Source organism: Manis javanica, chromosome 13, assembly GCF_040802235.1.
Source record: "Manis javanica isolate MJ-LG chromosome 13, MJ_LKY, whole genome shotgun sequence".
Taxonomy (NCBI): domain Eukaryota; kingdom Metazoa; phylum Chordata; class Mammalia; order Pholidota; family Manidae; genus Manis; species Manis javanica.
In genome coordinates, this window is record NC_133168.1 from 89,498,466 (window position 1) to 89,513,481 (window position 15,016).

At 43.8% G+C, this 15,016-nt stretch overlaps 1 protein-coding gene across 1 annotated transcript in view; it reads right to left on the minus strand.

Annotated features, from left to right (window-relative positions):
- LOC108400354 (uncharacterized) overlaps positions 1–15,016 on the minus strand; it is a 43,801-nt gene that overhangs the window by 28,767 nt on the left and 18 nt on the right. Inside the window, exons 2-5 of the mRNA XM_073219492.1 lie at positions 14,279–14,985; positions 9,976–10,098; positions 8,812–8,877; positions 951–1,117 (exon numbers count right to left, since the gene is read on the minus strand). Of these exons, the coding sequence (XP_073075593.1) occupies positions 1,111–1,117; positions 8,812–8,877; positions 9,976–10,098; positions 14,279–14,985 (903 nt within the window). The 3' untranslated portion in view covers positions 951–1,110. The remainder of the gene's footprint in view (positions 1–950; positions 1,118–8,811; positions 8,878–9,975; positions 10,099–14,278; positions 14,986–15,016) is intronic.

Genomic DNA, 15,016 nt, shown 5'->3' on the forward strand with positions numbered 1-15,016 from the left:
ACTGCATGGATTATCTTTACTGATTCTTAAATTTTATTTTTATCAATGGAATTCTAATTTCCCCTCTTAAAAATGGAAGACTTTCATCCTGAGGTCACGATGCATAGAAACTTTGAACTTCGTGGACAAAAAGAGCTTTCAGAGATGGGTCTGGAAGGACATCTGCAGATACTGAGGATGGGCCTGGCGACGTCTATCAGTTTGAACCTGATGAAGATGCCATTTTTGTGTGTGGAAACACTGAGTACTGGCAACTTCCTAGAGCACAGCCTATAATCTGGCTGCTCCAAGGCAACACACACTTACTCCTATATTTTAGCTGTATCCTAACAGGTGAACGATACTGGGTAGCTGAGTTCTGGACTTAATGTATTACTCTGCTCATTTAGCAGCCTGTAAAAGTCCTTCACCTTTTTATTCCTTCCCTCCCACCTTCCTGCCCAGCAAACTCCTCCACATTTTCTAAGACTTGGGCCCAATTTATTCTGGGAAGAGCTCCCTCCCCACGGACTTTCCATGTTCACAGAGCTCTCTGCACGCTCCCCCACCAGGCATGCTCACTGCAGTGCTGTCATCTGCTTAACTGTTCTCTTCTACCCATGAGGCCAGTTGTTCAAAGACGCTATCTGCCACCCTAACTGACATTTAACTTACATACCATAAACCTGACCTAGAAGTGGTTTGGTACATACCTTCTTCCTAGGCAAGACCTTCACCCCCCCTAAATTAAGATGATCTCTGGGCTATGGCCTCACTAGTATATACTACAGGGCATGCAGGATTCCTGGTATGCTGACTGTGGCCAACAGGGACCAACCCTTTTTACAATTAATGCTGCAGTAACTACAAGAATCTCCCCAGAAAGAGCGCTGCTCTACCCCCACACTGCAAGAGCAGATGCTCCATGGCCGCTGCTGAAGGCCCAAGGCACACACACCTCATCCACGTACCGTTTCACTAGCACTTGACCAAGTAAGGCCTCAGCATCCCAGGTCTTGTCAATCGTGGCATAGATCCGTAAGCAGCGCTGTATTATATCAACGTTGGAGGTCTGAAGCCCTTCTAATAGGAGGCCTTCTAGCGACCGTTGTAACATGACTGTTATACCAGCTATATGCTGCAAGAAGAAATAGGTAAGAAAATTGGAATAACTTCTAAAAATTCAAATATTTACATACCAAATCTATTTTCTAATAGAATACATGCAAAATGAAAATATTAACACTTCCTGTAGAGTAACAATGATTCTCTTCTCCTCCCCAGTCTCTTCATAAGTAAATCTTTGCTTCCTCAAAGGAGAGGTTAGACAAAATTACAGAATGACAAAAAAAAGAGTTATTTTTCTCTTAAGCTACAGAATAAGTCTTACAAACATCATGAATCTAAAGCCCAGTCAAGGACTTTGGATAAATTAACTCTTGTTACATCATATATGTCAATTTACAAGAAATTCAGGATTAGTTTTACTCTTATAATTCAGAGAACATGCCTGTGTTTTACATGAAATCACCAATGTGTGGCATTCAGGAAGCAGGGGCCCAAAAAACAAACTGAAAAAATTCTGAAGTAGTTTCAGAATCCTGTAGGTCAATAATTACTAGAAGCATTACTAGGTGAAAGCAAAACTATTTAGCAAATTCCTAAACAACAACTGTGGAAATCTAAAACACTTTCTGGTCTTACTGTGTCCAAAAGAGGCATGCCTTTGATTTGAATAGCATGAAAGTGTAACTGGTTAAATTCTGTGGCAATTCTCTGCAAAATCTGTCCAGTCAAAAGTGGCCTGGTAGAGACAATTATAGAAATTTAGTTATATAGGAGTTTAGAACATAGAAATTAAAGAAACACTTTAGAAAAATTAAGTGTTTTCATTTTCGAGAGAACACATCACACAATTAGCCGTGGCGGTGCTCCAGCACCTGCCGTGTTGTGACTTTCTCCAGAGAGGGTTGTTCCAGGGCTCCCTCGTCTCCAGGGGAAAGCTAACACATCTTTCATGCCTCCAGTTCCCACTGTGGGCCACAGGCACCGACCACTCCAGGTGCCCGGGGGTGGCGGCTAAGTCCGCAAGCCCTGCTGCTGCTCAGGTGAGACCTGGGGGCCGCAAGAGGTCAGGGTGGGCATGGCCACAGGTCCCCACAGCCATCCCTAGGCTCTGCTGCCCATGACCGCCTTCGTGGTCAGCCTCCCTTTCCTCTCTCCCTTGCCCTATCCTATTATTCACACCCGAGCCCTCTTCTTTTCTCGACCTGTCTCATTCTCCCTTTGTCTAAAACACCAAATGCTTTTTTCTCAATAAAGTAAAACTGTCCCTCTAACAGCAATAAACAAAATATTGCAGAACAGCTTAACTTGAAATTTACATTTACCAAATAAAAGAGCAGTCAGTCTCTATATTCTGGGTCCCAGACAGAGGACGTTCATTGCATATCTGCCACAAGGTGTAATAAATAAATGCTTTTTTCCCCCTAAAACACAAAAGATAGCATCAATTCCACCCAAAAGGAAGTAGCAAAAGAAGAAAAATATAAAGGCATTGAAGCATCTACTGGGCTTCCCTGAGGCATCCTGTACCTGTTCATGACCAATCAGTTAGGGAGGGGAGAAATCCACATAATGAGAAAATGTGAAATGCCACCACTGACCATCAGTGGTCCACCCAGCCCAGTATTTGTAGCCTCCAAATTAGGTCAGAGGGACAGTAATTGCCCAGTGTGACCAACGCAAAAGGTTAACTCATAACGCTTTCCTGAATGACATAGTGTACATTTATTCTTCATAAATTACCTAAACATTTTTTGCCCTAATGAGCATGACGTACTAACCACTCACACTGTCCCAGTTTTCCCTTCTCCACAGCTCAAAGATGCTGATCTGAGTTAAGGAAAAGGTCCTCAAAGGTGGTTCTGAGCAAGGTAGAGTATCATGTCTATTGTGTTAAGGATGGAACGCTGCAAAGGAACAGTGATCACAGGTATTTCTGTCAAAGGAGCAGAGGAGGACCGGGCAGGATGGAAAGGAAGCCGGGAGGCAGGTGTCACCGACACTGAGAGGGCACAGCTGGTGGGGCTGTCAGCGCTTCTGAGCACACCAGAGACGCAGAGCAGTTCACGACAAATGGGCTACATGGGACTGGTCAGGATGGACATTCATGGAGATGTGATAAGCAATGACTAAGGAGGTAGAAAGGGCCGAAGCGCACACGCAGGGGCCTGAGGAAGCAAACAAGGCAGCTGCTGACCATTCACCCATCTTGACTATGAAAGGAAGCAGCGACCTAGGCCCCAAGAAAGACTTCCTCTCTGACCGTCTCATTTTGTAATCTATGTAACAATGGGACATGGAGCATAGTGTCTCTAAGGTCCCTTCCAAATTGAAATTTTAATTCCTAAAATTAAGAAACCCAGGATGCCTCTATAGCATGACCCAGACTTGGAACTACTTTGACTCTGGGCTTCAGCTGGTTTTGCAGCAGATTATTCACGACTACTCATGGAGAAACGGTGCGGCTGTCAACGAGACTTTACAACAGACCCAAGTGAGACATGACGAGGGCCTACTGTGTGCCAGGCACCAGCTGACAGGACCCCACTGACTGTCAGACAACCAAGCGGGGTCATCACTAGCCTTCCGTTCCAAATGACACCGGGAGCTGAAGTCCCTCGACGGGGGCTGCCCAGCTGGTACATGCAGTACAGACCCGTGCTTTTCCCACTGTACCACACGCTGATCTCATCTGCTCCCCCAGCTAGCCGGTATGAAGTGCAGACTAGGCAGGTGGTTAGAGTCCCAGTATAACAAAGGAAATGGTTGCCATTTTCTTACTATACAAGCTTTTTCTTTCTTGTTTATTGATTTCAACTAAATGTGTCCTGTACTATTTCTTAGAGGTATAGTGCTTGCACAAGACACGAAGGTGGTCATACTCTGCAAATCCACAAAATCTGAGCAAGATGAATACTCTTCTGCTCCTTGAAAACCAACAAGGATTTTGTAGTCCTCATGGAAGGTAATTCCAGAGAGGAATCCTCACAGCGGGCACCCTGAAGGTGACATGCTGGGACCGTGGCCTGTGACTGAAAGCTCTGTAACACCATGTTCTAGCATCACCGCTTCACGGACTCCACTTTCCTGAGCTTTGTTCAAAAACACTAAGCCTTAGGCTTGGATTTTCCTCTTTTTCAGAAATAAGTTCTAATTAAAAAACATTTTTTTAGCCTTGGTGTGAAGTATTAATTTAGTAAAGAATACTGACCTGCTTACTTCTAGGGCAGATGTTTCCTTAGACCTTTGAGAATTTAAGATTTTTTCAATATTCTTAACTGAGAATAATAACTTGGATAAGCCTCAATACACACATCTATAAAAATAAAAATTAAGGGAAAACGTTATACTATATTTAGTCTTACTGATCTTAGTGCCCCATGCTAATTGCAGGAAAATGCAAAGCCGAAAGTCAATTTAGAATTATTTCAAGCATCTTACACATGTTAAATATTTCTATAAATACTGACTTCCCAGGAAAGCAAATCTTAATTTTGCCTTTCTAGAACATGTACATTTCAATATTCAGCTGCAAGTTTATGGTTAAAAAAAAAATCTAGACTTTTTTGCTCTCATTTTCTGCACTCTTATTCCTTCTTTCTTTTTTCCATCTTAAGTGAACCTCTCTATTGGCACTACATTTACTTCCTTATGACCTTTTTTCATGTTTTAATTCTAGTGTCTGATATTCATCCTCTCAGTTTACTCACGCATGATACACCTACATGTCTAAGTGTCAATTCACTGAAGACATTATTACATTATAAATATCAATGGGGTTGAAGAACATTATAGAAATTCTCATTTTTAGAAGAACATACAGATACAAAGTCATTCATGAAGCAAACAGTTACTGAGCACCTACTGGTAAGCTCGACAGTCTCCTAGAACATGGGGACATCTGTGAGTAAAACAAGAGAAACTCCTTGCTCTCATGAAGCTTACAATCTTTTCTAGAAATGTACTACATTCCTGAAATAGCTGGACAAGAGCTGAGAGGACAGCTAATGGAGAACTGAGTGGTAGGTCTGTAAAACAGGCCTTTTCCCTTGGGATTTTTAAAAATATGTTACTGAACTTAGAAACAATGGCAAGAGCACCGGCTAGAGTCAGAAACCATGAATGCCGACCCAGCGCTGCCATCACATGATAATGATCAGTAAGACCAGAGAACGGAATCAAAACGAGGACGACTGAACGTGAACGCAGTGCTTGGAGAAGCATATTTAAGGGGGGAAACAAAAGGAGAGATAAACACGGCAGAATGAGAGAGCAAAACACTACTTTTTCAAAAACAACCTGCCACAGAACACTGGGAGTATTTGCTTTGGAGAGCCCAGTTAGGCCCTGCCTCTACCTACGAGTACCTTCTTTACCGGCACGCCAGAAAGGTACATGCCTGCTAAGCTGTAAAGTGCCTCACTGATATTACTACTGTTTATTGAACTGGAAGAAATGAGGAATTTAAATTTCGCGACCACTCAGGTACCTCTAAAATTCTGTCTTACTTCAAACAGGTAACATAACATTATAATGCATAAATATATACATACAAAAGACCTTTAAAAAACCAGTTTCAACATAGTCTACAGGCACACACCTGATCATCTACATTTGCTCTCTTACAACACTAAACTATGTTTTCTACCTTTATCTTGCATCTACCTACCACTTCAGCATTTTATTAAAAAAAATAATAATAATAATAAGGGAGAAATGTGGGATTCACATATAAATCAAGTATAAAAATCAAATGAATATTCATATTTGACCTGATTGTTTATAGTTCATAATGCGTGATCAAAACCGAAAGTTTCTGTGATGACTGCCCTTGCACTGTTCACCATGTAAGAACTTATTCACTATGTAAGAATTTGTTCACCATGTAAGAACTTGATCGTTATGCTTCAGAAGATTGGAGACTGACGAGAATTAGACTGGGGGTGGATTAATGATGTGCGTTGAGCACTGACTCCCCTATACAGAATTTTATTGTTGTTAACAACCATTTGATCAATAAATATGAGAGATGCCCTCTCAAAAAAATAAAAAACCGTTTCACAGTACTGAGAAGTATGAGAAGGCATGAGGGGAAGGCTTTCAGCTGGCACGGAGCATAAGAAATCTATTGCCTTCTTTAAAAACTTTAATGCTACCATGAATAAATTAAAACACAAGGAGAATATGTGATTTCCTTTGTCTTAAAAAAAAATCAACTAATTTACCACAGTCCTTTTATTAATGGGATGTCAGTCAGACCAGGGGTGACAAGACCAGGCTCCAGCTCTGGAGCTGAGCTACTGATGCCTCAAGCCGAGGCGCACACTCCCTCTCCGCGAAGGCCCTGGAGGAGCCGTCCAGACCGTGGGCCCCGGTTCCCAGGTGCTCCAGGGAGTCCATGCGACACTGGTGCGGACCTTTTTTTCCCTAATGTCCACTTATTTAGACATTCGTTCATCTACTACACGGATTCCTTCACTGACAGATGACCTAAGACTCTTTAAAAAAACAAAGAAAATGTACTGCAGAAATTGATTTGTAACATTATAAAATTTATACATGTAACTCAATTCCATAGAACTTAACATCTATAAGCCAAATTATGCAGATAGTGACAAAAATACAAAACACTGGACACAACTGCCATCAAGGATACTCATAATTTGGGGGTAAGATGACACACAGAGAGCTGAGGTCACACAGAATTAGTGGCCAAGAGAAAAAAAATACATACACAACGAATGTCATGGGTGGTCAGGGCAGAGAAAGGATAATCTGAGTCAAAGTACAGGAGAGTCTGGAGAAGAGTTACGGCTAGAGTCTGACTCTGAAGACGTGTGTACGCTGGCAGCGGTGGGGAGGAGGTTATCAGAGGGCAAACGCAGGAGGAGACGACCGCGCGTGCCGGACGCAGGGACACGGAGCACACACGTGGGTGCACTGCCGGCTCCCCTTGCAGAGCAGCAGAATTTGAGAGGGATGGGCTGATTTAGGAGGACTCCACTTAGATAAGGCCTTTACGCTGGACTCTGTATTTGGAGAACCAGGGAAGCTGAAGCACTGATATACCATGGAATGTTTGGGAATAGCAGGGATCAAGAAACCCGGAACAGGATGGCTAGAATATGGGAGAGGCCATAGGCGGAGAACATGTCCAGAAGCTAATGAATCTCGTCAAGTATGAGGTGACTGGGATACTTTGCAAAACAAAGGTAATGGCACCGACTAGGATAAACCAGACAAATCACCACCATTCCACAGAAAGGTGAACTAACTCATTCAATAAACATGATGAAATACTGTCAGCTATTGTGGAAGCCAGTAAGGACACAAGGAGGAACAAGGCAGAAACAGTCTTATCCTCCAGGGGTCTTAGAACCTCACAGAGCAGCTTTATGAGTTCAGTTCAAAAGGCGAGGGCAGGTCTGTGGCTGATTAGGAGAAAAGTGGCTATAAAGGTGGCTGTGGAAAGGGGGCGGGGCTATGATGCTGGCAGGCGGCGAGGCAGGACCAGATCCTGCGTGCAAGTGGCAGCCCAGGAGGTTCAGAGGAGAAGTCAGCAGAGCACATCTGCCCGCAGGGAGGAAGTCTGGGGAGGAGGGCGGACGGTAAAGGAAGGTGAGGCTCAGGGAACCCCACTGCCACAGGCTGGAAGGGAGGGGGTGGCGCGCCAGAACGATGGCCGGAGCGCCACCCGCGGGCTGCTGTTGGGGTCCAGCTGTGGGGTCCAGCAGTGGGCCACAAACCACTTCTCTTCCATTCCAAGGAAAAGCACATGAACCGGCTTTTGTGACATTCAAACAAGACGTAAACACTCACAAATATGTGCCAGTTCAAGGCACAGCTCAAAACTTACTTCTTTTATGACATCTTTTCTGCATACCCCTCTTCTGATTTCTCAGAATTGACATTTATTATTCTGCGTTTTTGTCTTTTTTTCCAGCTTCATCCATGCATTGTGTCTTTACTTACAAGGCGCCAGGCACTGTCTTAGGGGCTGCGTGTGAGAGGCCACTCAGGCTGGTGTGGTCTAGTGGGGATACACATGGGAAGTGGGGTACAGTGCACCACGTTTATGGCAGGGCATCACAACTACTCGAGACAGGGCGTCCAAGGCCTGAGCCAGACAGGACACCGGGGGAGGACAGGGCACTGTGATTTTCTGCTGGAAGTGATGCCCAAATTCCCCCCTACTGTTCTTCCAGGAGGAGTCCCGCTTCCCAGGGGCTTAGAGGTGGGGGTTCCGCAGCACATTTTCCCAGAGGAGCATTAAAATGTAACATTCATTAGGCATTACATTTTATTATCCCTTGGATACATGAGATGTTAAACAGCTTTTGTGAACTGGCCTAGGAATTTAATCACATCTAAAACATTATTTGGGAAAATACTTGTAAAATAACAAATTTTTAAGATACAAGCCATTCATAAGTTGGAGACCATTTACATATGAGTGAGGCGGCTAAAACAAGCTGAGTTTGGAAATGCCCTTCTCTTCCCCTAACATTTTAAGCCATCTACTCGCAGAATCTGTCATTTTCCAATCAAATATGTTTCCTAAGTTGTAACAAACAAACCAGAGAACTTTCTGGTTTTGTTCTGTGTCTGACTGTAGGAAGTTGACAACTTCTTTGAAGGTGAATACTACAATCAAGGACCATTACAAAACAACAAACCTAGCAGATTAAAAAAGGAATTCTTCCTGGAGAAGACAACCGGGCACGCCATGCTTTATGACAGACTGTTTAATATTATCTGGTGACTTACCAGAACCTCTTCTCGTAACTGTCCCAGAGGGGCAGAGGCCTGGTTGAGGGCTTTGTCCATGCTGACCTAAAGGCAAAATCATGTTGGCACAAGCACATCACAGCAAGGGGTAAGTGCAGGATCTGCATAATGACCAAGGTGTACTAGACTTAGGTTCTCTGTGCAGCCACATCCTGCTAATCAGCTAAATAGCAGAAATGTTATTTTGCCACAGATATTACTCATAGAATATGGAAACATTGTTAATATTCACTAGACTATTAAAAATAAGGGCATGAAAGCTTCCTTATGTGCAATTTGTCTTTGGATGAAGTTTTACATGAAATTGAAGAATTTTAATGGGCGAGGAACAGCTATCTGCCCACAATTTAGGATACTTTACCAGTTGATGTGAAAGTCTGATGGGCTGTATGTCTCAACATTATTGTAAACCGTGAGAAAAAATTCAAAATAATAGAAGAGAAATGAAATGTTCTGGGTTCCTAATCCTAATGGAACATTTAACTTAGTGGTATATTTCCCAAAAGCAAATATGGCTCATTAACTGTCATGCTTCTTGAAATTCCCAATTGACAAATAGATTTAAAAACAAAATAAAATATGAACAAGAAGACTTTTTGTGCGTATTAAAACTCAAGCATTTCTAAATGATTTTTACAACCAACTGACAAGTTTATTACAAATCATTCTTATGTTTTTATAAAACCAGGTCTCCTAAAGATCAATACTGGACAATGTTCCCTCAACCTAGCTCTGACTAGCACATAGACCTCAAAGCTAATTAAATATTTCCTTAGGAAAACCTGATTATTTTTCTTGCAAATTAGCCTAACCAGTGAGATTTCATAGTAATCACTTAGCAACTAACCCAAACACACACCCATATCACTGTACTTCACTTTTCACTATTTAATAATAAAAATCAAGCAAGAACCATATTAAATGAGTAAAAAAACTAAAGACAAAAGATGTTTATCAAAAAGATTAGTTCTTTTGTTGTGGAGATTAGTAATCCTTTCAAGTTCTTTGGGGAAAAATCAACTGAAAGGTTTCTAAAAACACTCAGCACTTTTAAAAATAAATGAGCAAGAAAGAAGTGTGTGTATATGTGTGTGTGTGTGTGTAAATATATTGACAGATAGGAACTGTGGATTAAAGGCTTACCAAGTTTGTTGAAAGGTAACAAAGTCTGCATAGTCCTTGTTGATGAGTCCGACCATGGCGGTCTTAAGAAGCTCATCGTCGAGTTCCAGGTCGTCTCGCAGTTCCTCCAGTGGGACGTGCTTCCTGCAGCCAGAAACAAAATGATCCACATCGAAATCTTCCTAAAAAGCCAGGAAAGAAAAAAATTATTATAATGATATCACATTTTACATACAAAAATAAGAAGAGACAAACAGTAAGAAAGAAAGGTAAAAGGTCCAGAGTAGTCAACACAATTGAAGGAAAAACGCAAATCCAGAGGAGTGATACCGCCCAACCTCGAATGTCACTACTAAAGCCACTGTTACCATAGAGTGCCGCTGGCCGCAGAGGAAACGAACCCGTGGGACAGAACAGACAGCCCAGAGGTATGGAAAGGCAATTCATGGAGAAAGGAGAGTCCCGAGCAAATGGTACTAGGAGAATGGGACATCCACATGGAAGAGAAAAAGAAAATGAAGACATAGACCTTTCATAAAAAATAAACTCAAAATAGATCATAGACCTAAATATAAAATGCAAAACTTCTAGCAGGCAACACAGCAGAAAATCTAGGTGCCCTTGGATTTGGCAATGACCAACACCAGAATATTAAACAACCTAATTTTAAAATGGGCAAAAGATCTTTAAAGATGTTCAACATCATGAGTCATTAGGGAAATGCAAATTCAAGTGAGATACCATTACATAGCCATCAGAATGACAGAAATGCAGAACGCAGGCAACCCAAATGCTGCGAGGGCGCACAGCGGACATTCATGTCGGTGGGAATGCTTATAGCAGCTTTATTCCTAACTGCCAAAACTTGGAAGCAACCAACACTTCCTTCAATAGGTGAATAAACTGTGATACAGCCACACAATGGGATGTATTAGTCAGCGATGATCAAGAAAGACAATCACTAAGCCCAAAGACATGGAGGAGCCATGAATGCACGCTGCTGGATGAGAGACCCGTCTTCTGAAAAGGTCAGATACTGTATGACTCCGACTACATGACATTCTAGAAAAGGCAACACTTTACAGAGATACTAAAAAGACCAGTGACTGCAGGGCTGAGGGTGCAGAAAAAGGAAAAGAAATGAATAGGTGAGGTTCAGGGGTTTTTAGGGCAGCGGACCTGTTCTGTATGATACTGTAAGGACAGATCCGCGAGCATCATCAAGACCCACAGAATTTACAACCCGAAGACTGAACCTCTATGTAAACTATGGACTCCAGTTAATTCTGCATCAGTATTGGTTCATTAGTTATAACAAAAATACCACAATAATGCAAGATATTAGTAACAGGAGAAACCATGAGAGGGGTAGAGAAGGGACAGGTGGGAATTCTTGCTTTCTGTTCATATTTGTATAAAACTGCTGTAAAAAACAGTCCATTTATTAAAAAACTACCTCTAAGGTAGATGAACTTTCTTTCACTTTTGGAAAATGAGCTATTTTCATTAAAAAGCATTTTTGAGGTGGACTTTTTCTTTTATTAAAATATATGCTTCCTTCTATGTATGAAAAGCTGGAAGGAGTCAAGAATTATGCTCTTTAAGTCTTAAATTAGAAGAAAAATAGTTTCTCTTTCTACTTGGAGGTATTTCTACTTGAACACAGATAAAGTACAAATCTCCCAAAAGGCCAGAAGTTGTGAAATCACAAGAGGTATTGGAAAAGAGGAAATAAATCAGCAAAACAGACCAGTTGGAGGCAATTTAAGAACCATTAGCAAGAGTAGCAGTGACAGCATTCAGGAATGACAATGACTAACAGAACTAGGGAATTATTATTTAAAACTTAACTAAGACAAATATTAGTTATCTTTAACACTGAAAATTTCATAGAACTTTCAAGAGGTCAAAATTCTTTGAGCTGCCTCATACTGAATGCTAAGAGGATGAGTGTGGGAAGGGAGGGATAAGCAGAAAAAAAGGGGCATTGCTATTACCAGACATAATGTAGCGGGGGGACATGGGGAGGGCTGTACAACACAGAGAAGACAAGTGATTCTATAGCATCTTACTATGCTGATGGACACTGACTGTAAAGGGTATGTGGGGGAGACTTGATGATGGGGGAGGTCTAGTAAACATAATGCAGCTCATGTAATTGTAGATTAATCATACAAAAAAATTATAACAACTGAATAATAAATAAAAATAAAAAAGATTATCATTTGAATTTGAAGGAGGGATTAAACAATTTCCAGATAAGCAAAAGCTGAGAGAATTTAGCTTGCACCACCCGTCTCTACAGTGTATTTTGGAGGTAGTGCTATAGATGGAAGTGTTCCTAAGGTTAAATAGCTGTCATCAGAGGTAATAAAAAGGGACAGGCAAAGAGTACAGAATACCATACCTAATATATAAAGAATGAGGAGGGGAAAAAAAAAACCTTTAGATTGTGTTTGTAATAGCATATTTAAGTGAGTTAAGTTAGATTCTTAGGTACTAAGGAAGGTACCCTTTACCTTTTGGTAACCACGACCCTAAAGCCTGCAATGGCAATAAGTACGTACGTACCTATCGATAATCACCCTAAATGTAAATGGTCTGAATGCACCAATCAAAATACACAGTCACTGAATGTATAAAAAAACAAGACCCATGTATATACTGTCTACAGGAGATTCGCTTGAAACCCAAAGACATACACAGACTAAGAGGGAAGGGATGGAAAAAGATACTTCATGCAACTAATAGGGAGAAAAAAGTAGGTGTTGCAGTACTTGTATTGAACAAAATAGACTTTAAAACAAAGTCACAAGAGACAAAGAAGGACATGACATAATGATACAGGGGTCAATCCAACAAGAGGATATAACCATTATAAATATCTATGCACCCAACACAGGAGCACCTACATATGTGAAGCAAATACTAACAGAATTGAAAGGGGAAATAGAATGCAATGCATTCATTTTAAGAGACTTCAACACTCCACTCACTCCAAAGGACAGATCAACCAGACAGAAAATAAGTAAGGAGACAGAGGCATTGAACAACACATTAGAACAGATGGACCTTAGACGTCTACAGAACTCTCTACTCAAAAGCAGCAGGTACACATTCTTCTCAAGTGCACACGGAACATTTTCAAGAATAGATCATATACTAGGCCACAAAAAGAGTCTCAGAAAATTCGAAAAGATTGAAATTGTACCAACCAGCTTCTCAGACCACAAGGGTATGAAACTAGAAATAAATTACACAAAGACGACGAAATGGCCTACAATCACATGGAGGCTTAACAACATGCTCCTAAATAACCAGTAGATCAAAGACAAAATAAAAACAGAGATCAAGCAATATATGGAAACAAATAACAACAATAACTCAACAACGCAAAATCTGTGGGACTCAAAAGGCAGTGGCAAGAAGAAAGTATATCGCACCACAGGCCTACCTCAGGAAAGAACAACAATCCCATATGGACAGTCTAAACTCACAATTAACCAAACTAGACAAAGAAGAAAAAGTGAGGCCCAAAGTCAGGAGAAGGAGGGACGTAATAATGATTAGAGCAGAAATAAATAAAATACAGAAGAATAAAACAATAGAGAGAATCAATGAAAGCAGGAGCTGGTTCTTCGAGAAAAGAAACAAAATAGATAAAACCCAGCCAGACTTACCAAGAAAAAAAAGTCTATACACATGAACAGAATCAGAAATAAGAAAGGAAAAATCACTACTGACACCACAGAAATATGAAGAATTATGAGAGAATACTATGAAAAATTATACGTAAACAAAGTGGAGAACCTAGAAGATGGTCAGCTTTCCAGAAAAATGCAACTTTCCACGGCTGACCCAGGAAGAAACAAAATCTGAACAGACCAACGACCAGCAAGGAAACTGAATCGGTAATCCCAAATGACAGGGACGACAGGCATCTCAGGAAAACACTTTTCATTCTGACGGCGCGTACGGGGGCCTGTCCCCGCCGCCCCGCCGCGGGTCCCGCCTCACCCTCTGCTCGCCCAGCCCTCGCCCTCGAGGCCGCCGTCGATAACCTCCACACGCGGCAAGACGCCCGCCGGCCTCCCCGCCTGCGCGGCCCCCGGACTCTCCGCCTGCGGCCCCGTCCCGGGCGGCGGCGGCAGGGCGGCGGAGCGGCCCCGAGCCGGGCCCAGGGAGGACCCAGCACCCGCGTCGGCCGCCCCACGACCCCGCGGCCCCGCGAGACCCGCGCCGCCCGCCGAGCCCTCGCACGAGCGCCCCCTCACCGGCTCCACCGCGCCCGCAGGGGGAGGCAGGGGTCCCCGCGGCCACGTACCTTCCGGCCCACAGTGCCGTCGCTGTCGCCTTCACCCCTGAAGCGGGGCCCGCTCTGGACGCTCCGCCGCACGTCCGCGGCGGCGGGAGCCGCTTCCCGGCCGGGATCTCGGAGGCCTTGGCGAAGCCGTCGGCGGGGGACAGGCGGCCCCACGCGCTGCGGCCGATGAGCTGCTCCTGCGCAGTTGTTTCGCGGCGGCCGCCGAGGCCCAAGCCAGGCCCGCGGCCACATCGGAGTTCTTGGTCGCGCCGCGCGACGGCCCCAGGCTGGAGGCGGCAGGGCTGGACGGGCGCAGGTCCGGCCTGGTCGGCGGCTCTAAGTCCGGGTCGATCGCCGCCCTCCGTCCGCCGCGGGAGAGCCGCGAAGCGGCGAGTGCGGCGCCGGGGGCCCAGCGGGCGAGGTCGGTGCCGCTGGCGCCTCCGCTCCGGGAGGAAGGCGCAGCCGAGCACAGCGCGGGTCCACAATCTAGGCGCCGCCGGGCTCGCTGCGCGGACGGGACGGAGGGCCGGAGGCGCCCGGACAAGGACAGCGGACTGGAGCACGGGATTAGCCGCGGGAGCAGCTCCTCCTGGCGGCGCTCGCGAACCTACTGACTCTTCAACATGGAAGCTGCGGCGTCTGCAGCTACTACGCAGCCGCTGGAGGTACGTTTTCTGCGAGCGCGCCCAATGGCTACCTGCTCCGCGGAGCCGCTCCCTCGTTGACCTCTAGTTCCGTAAGTCGGGGGAGGGCCTGAGC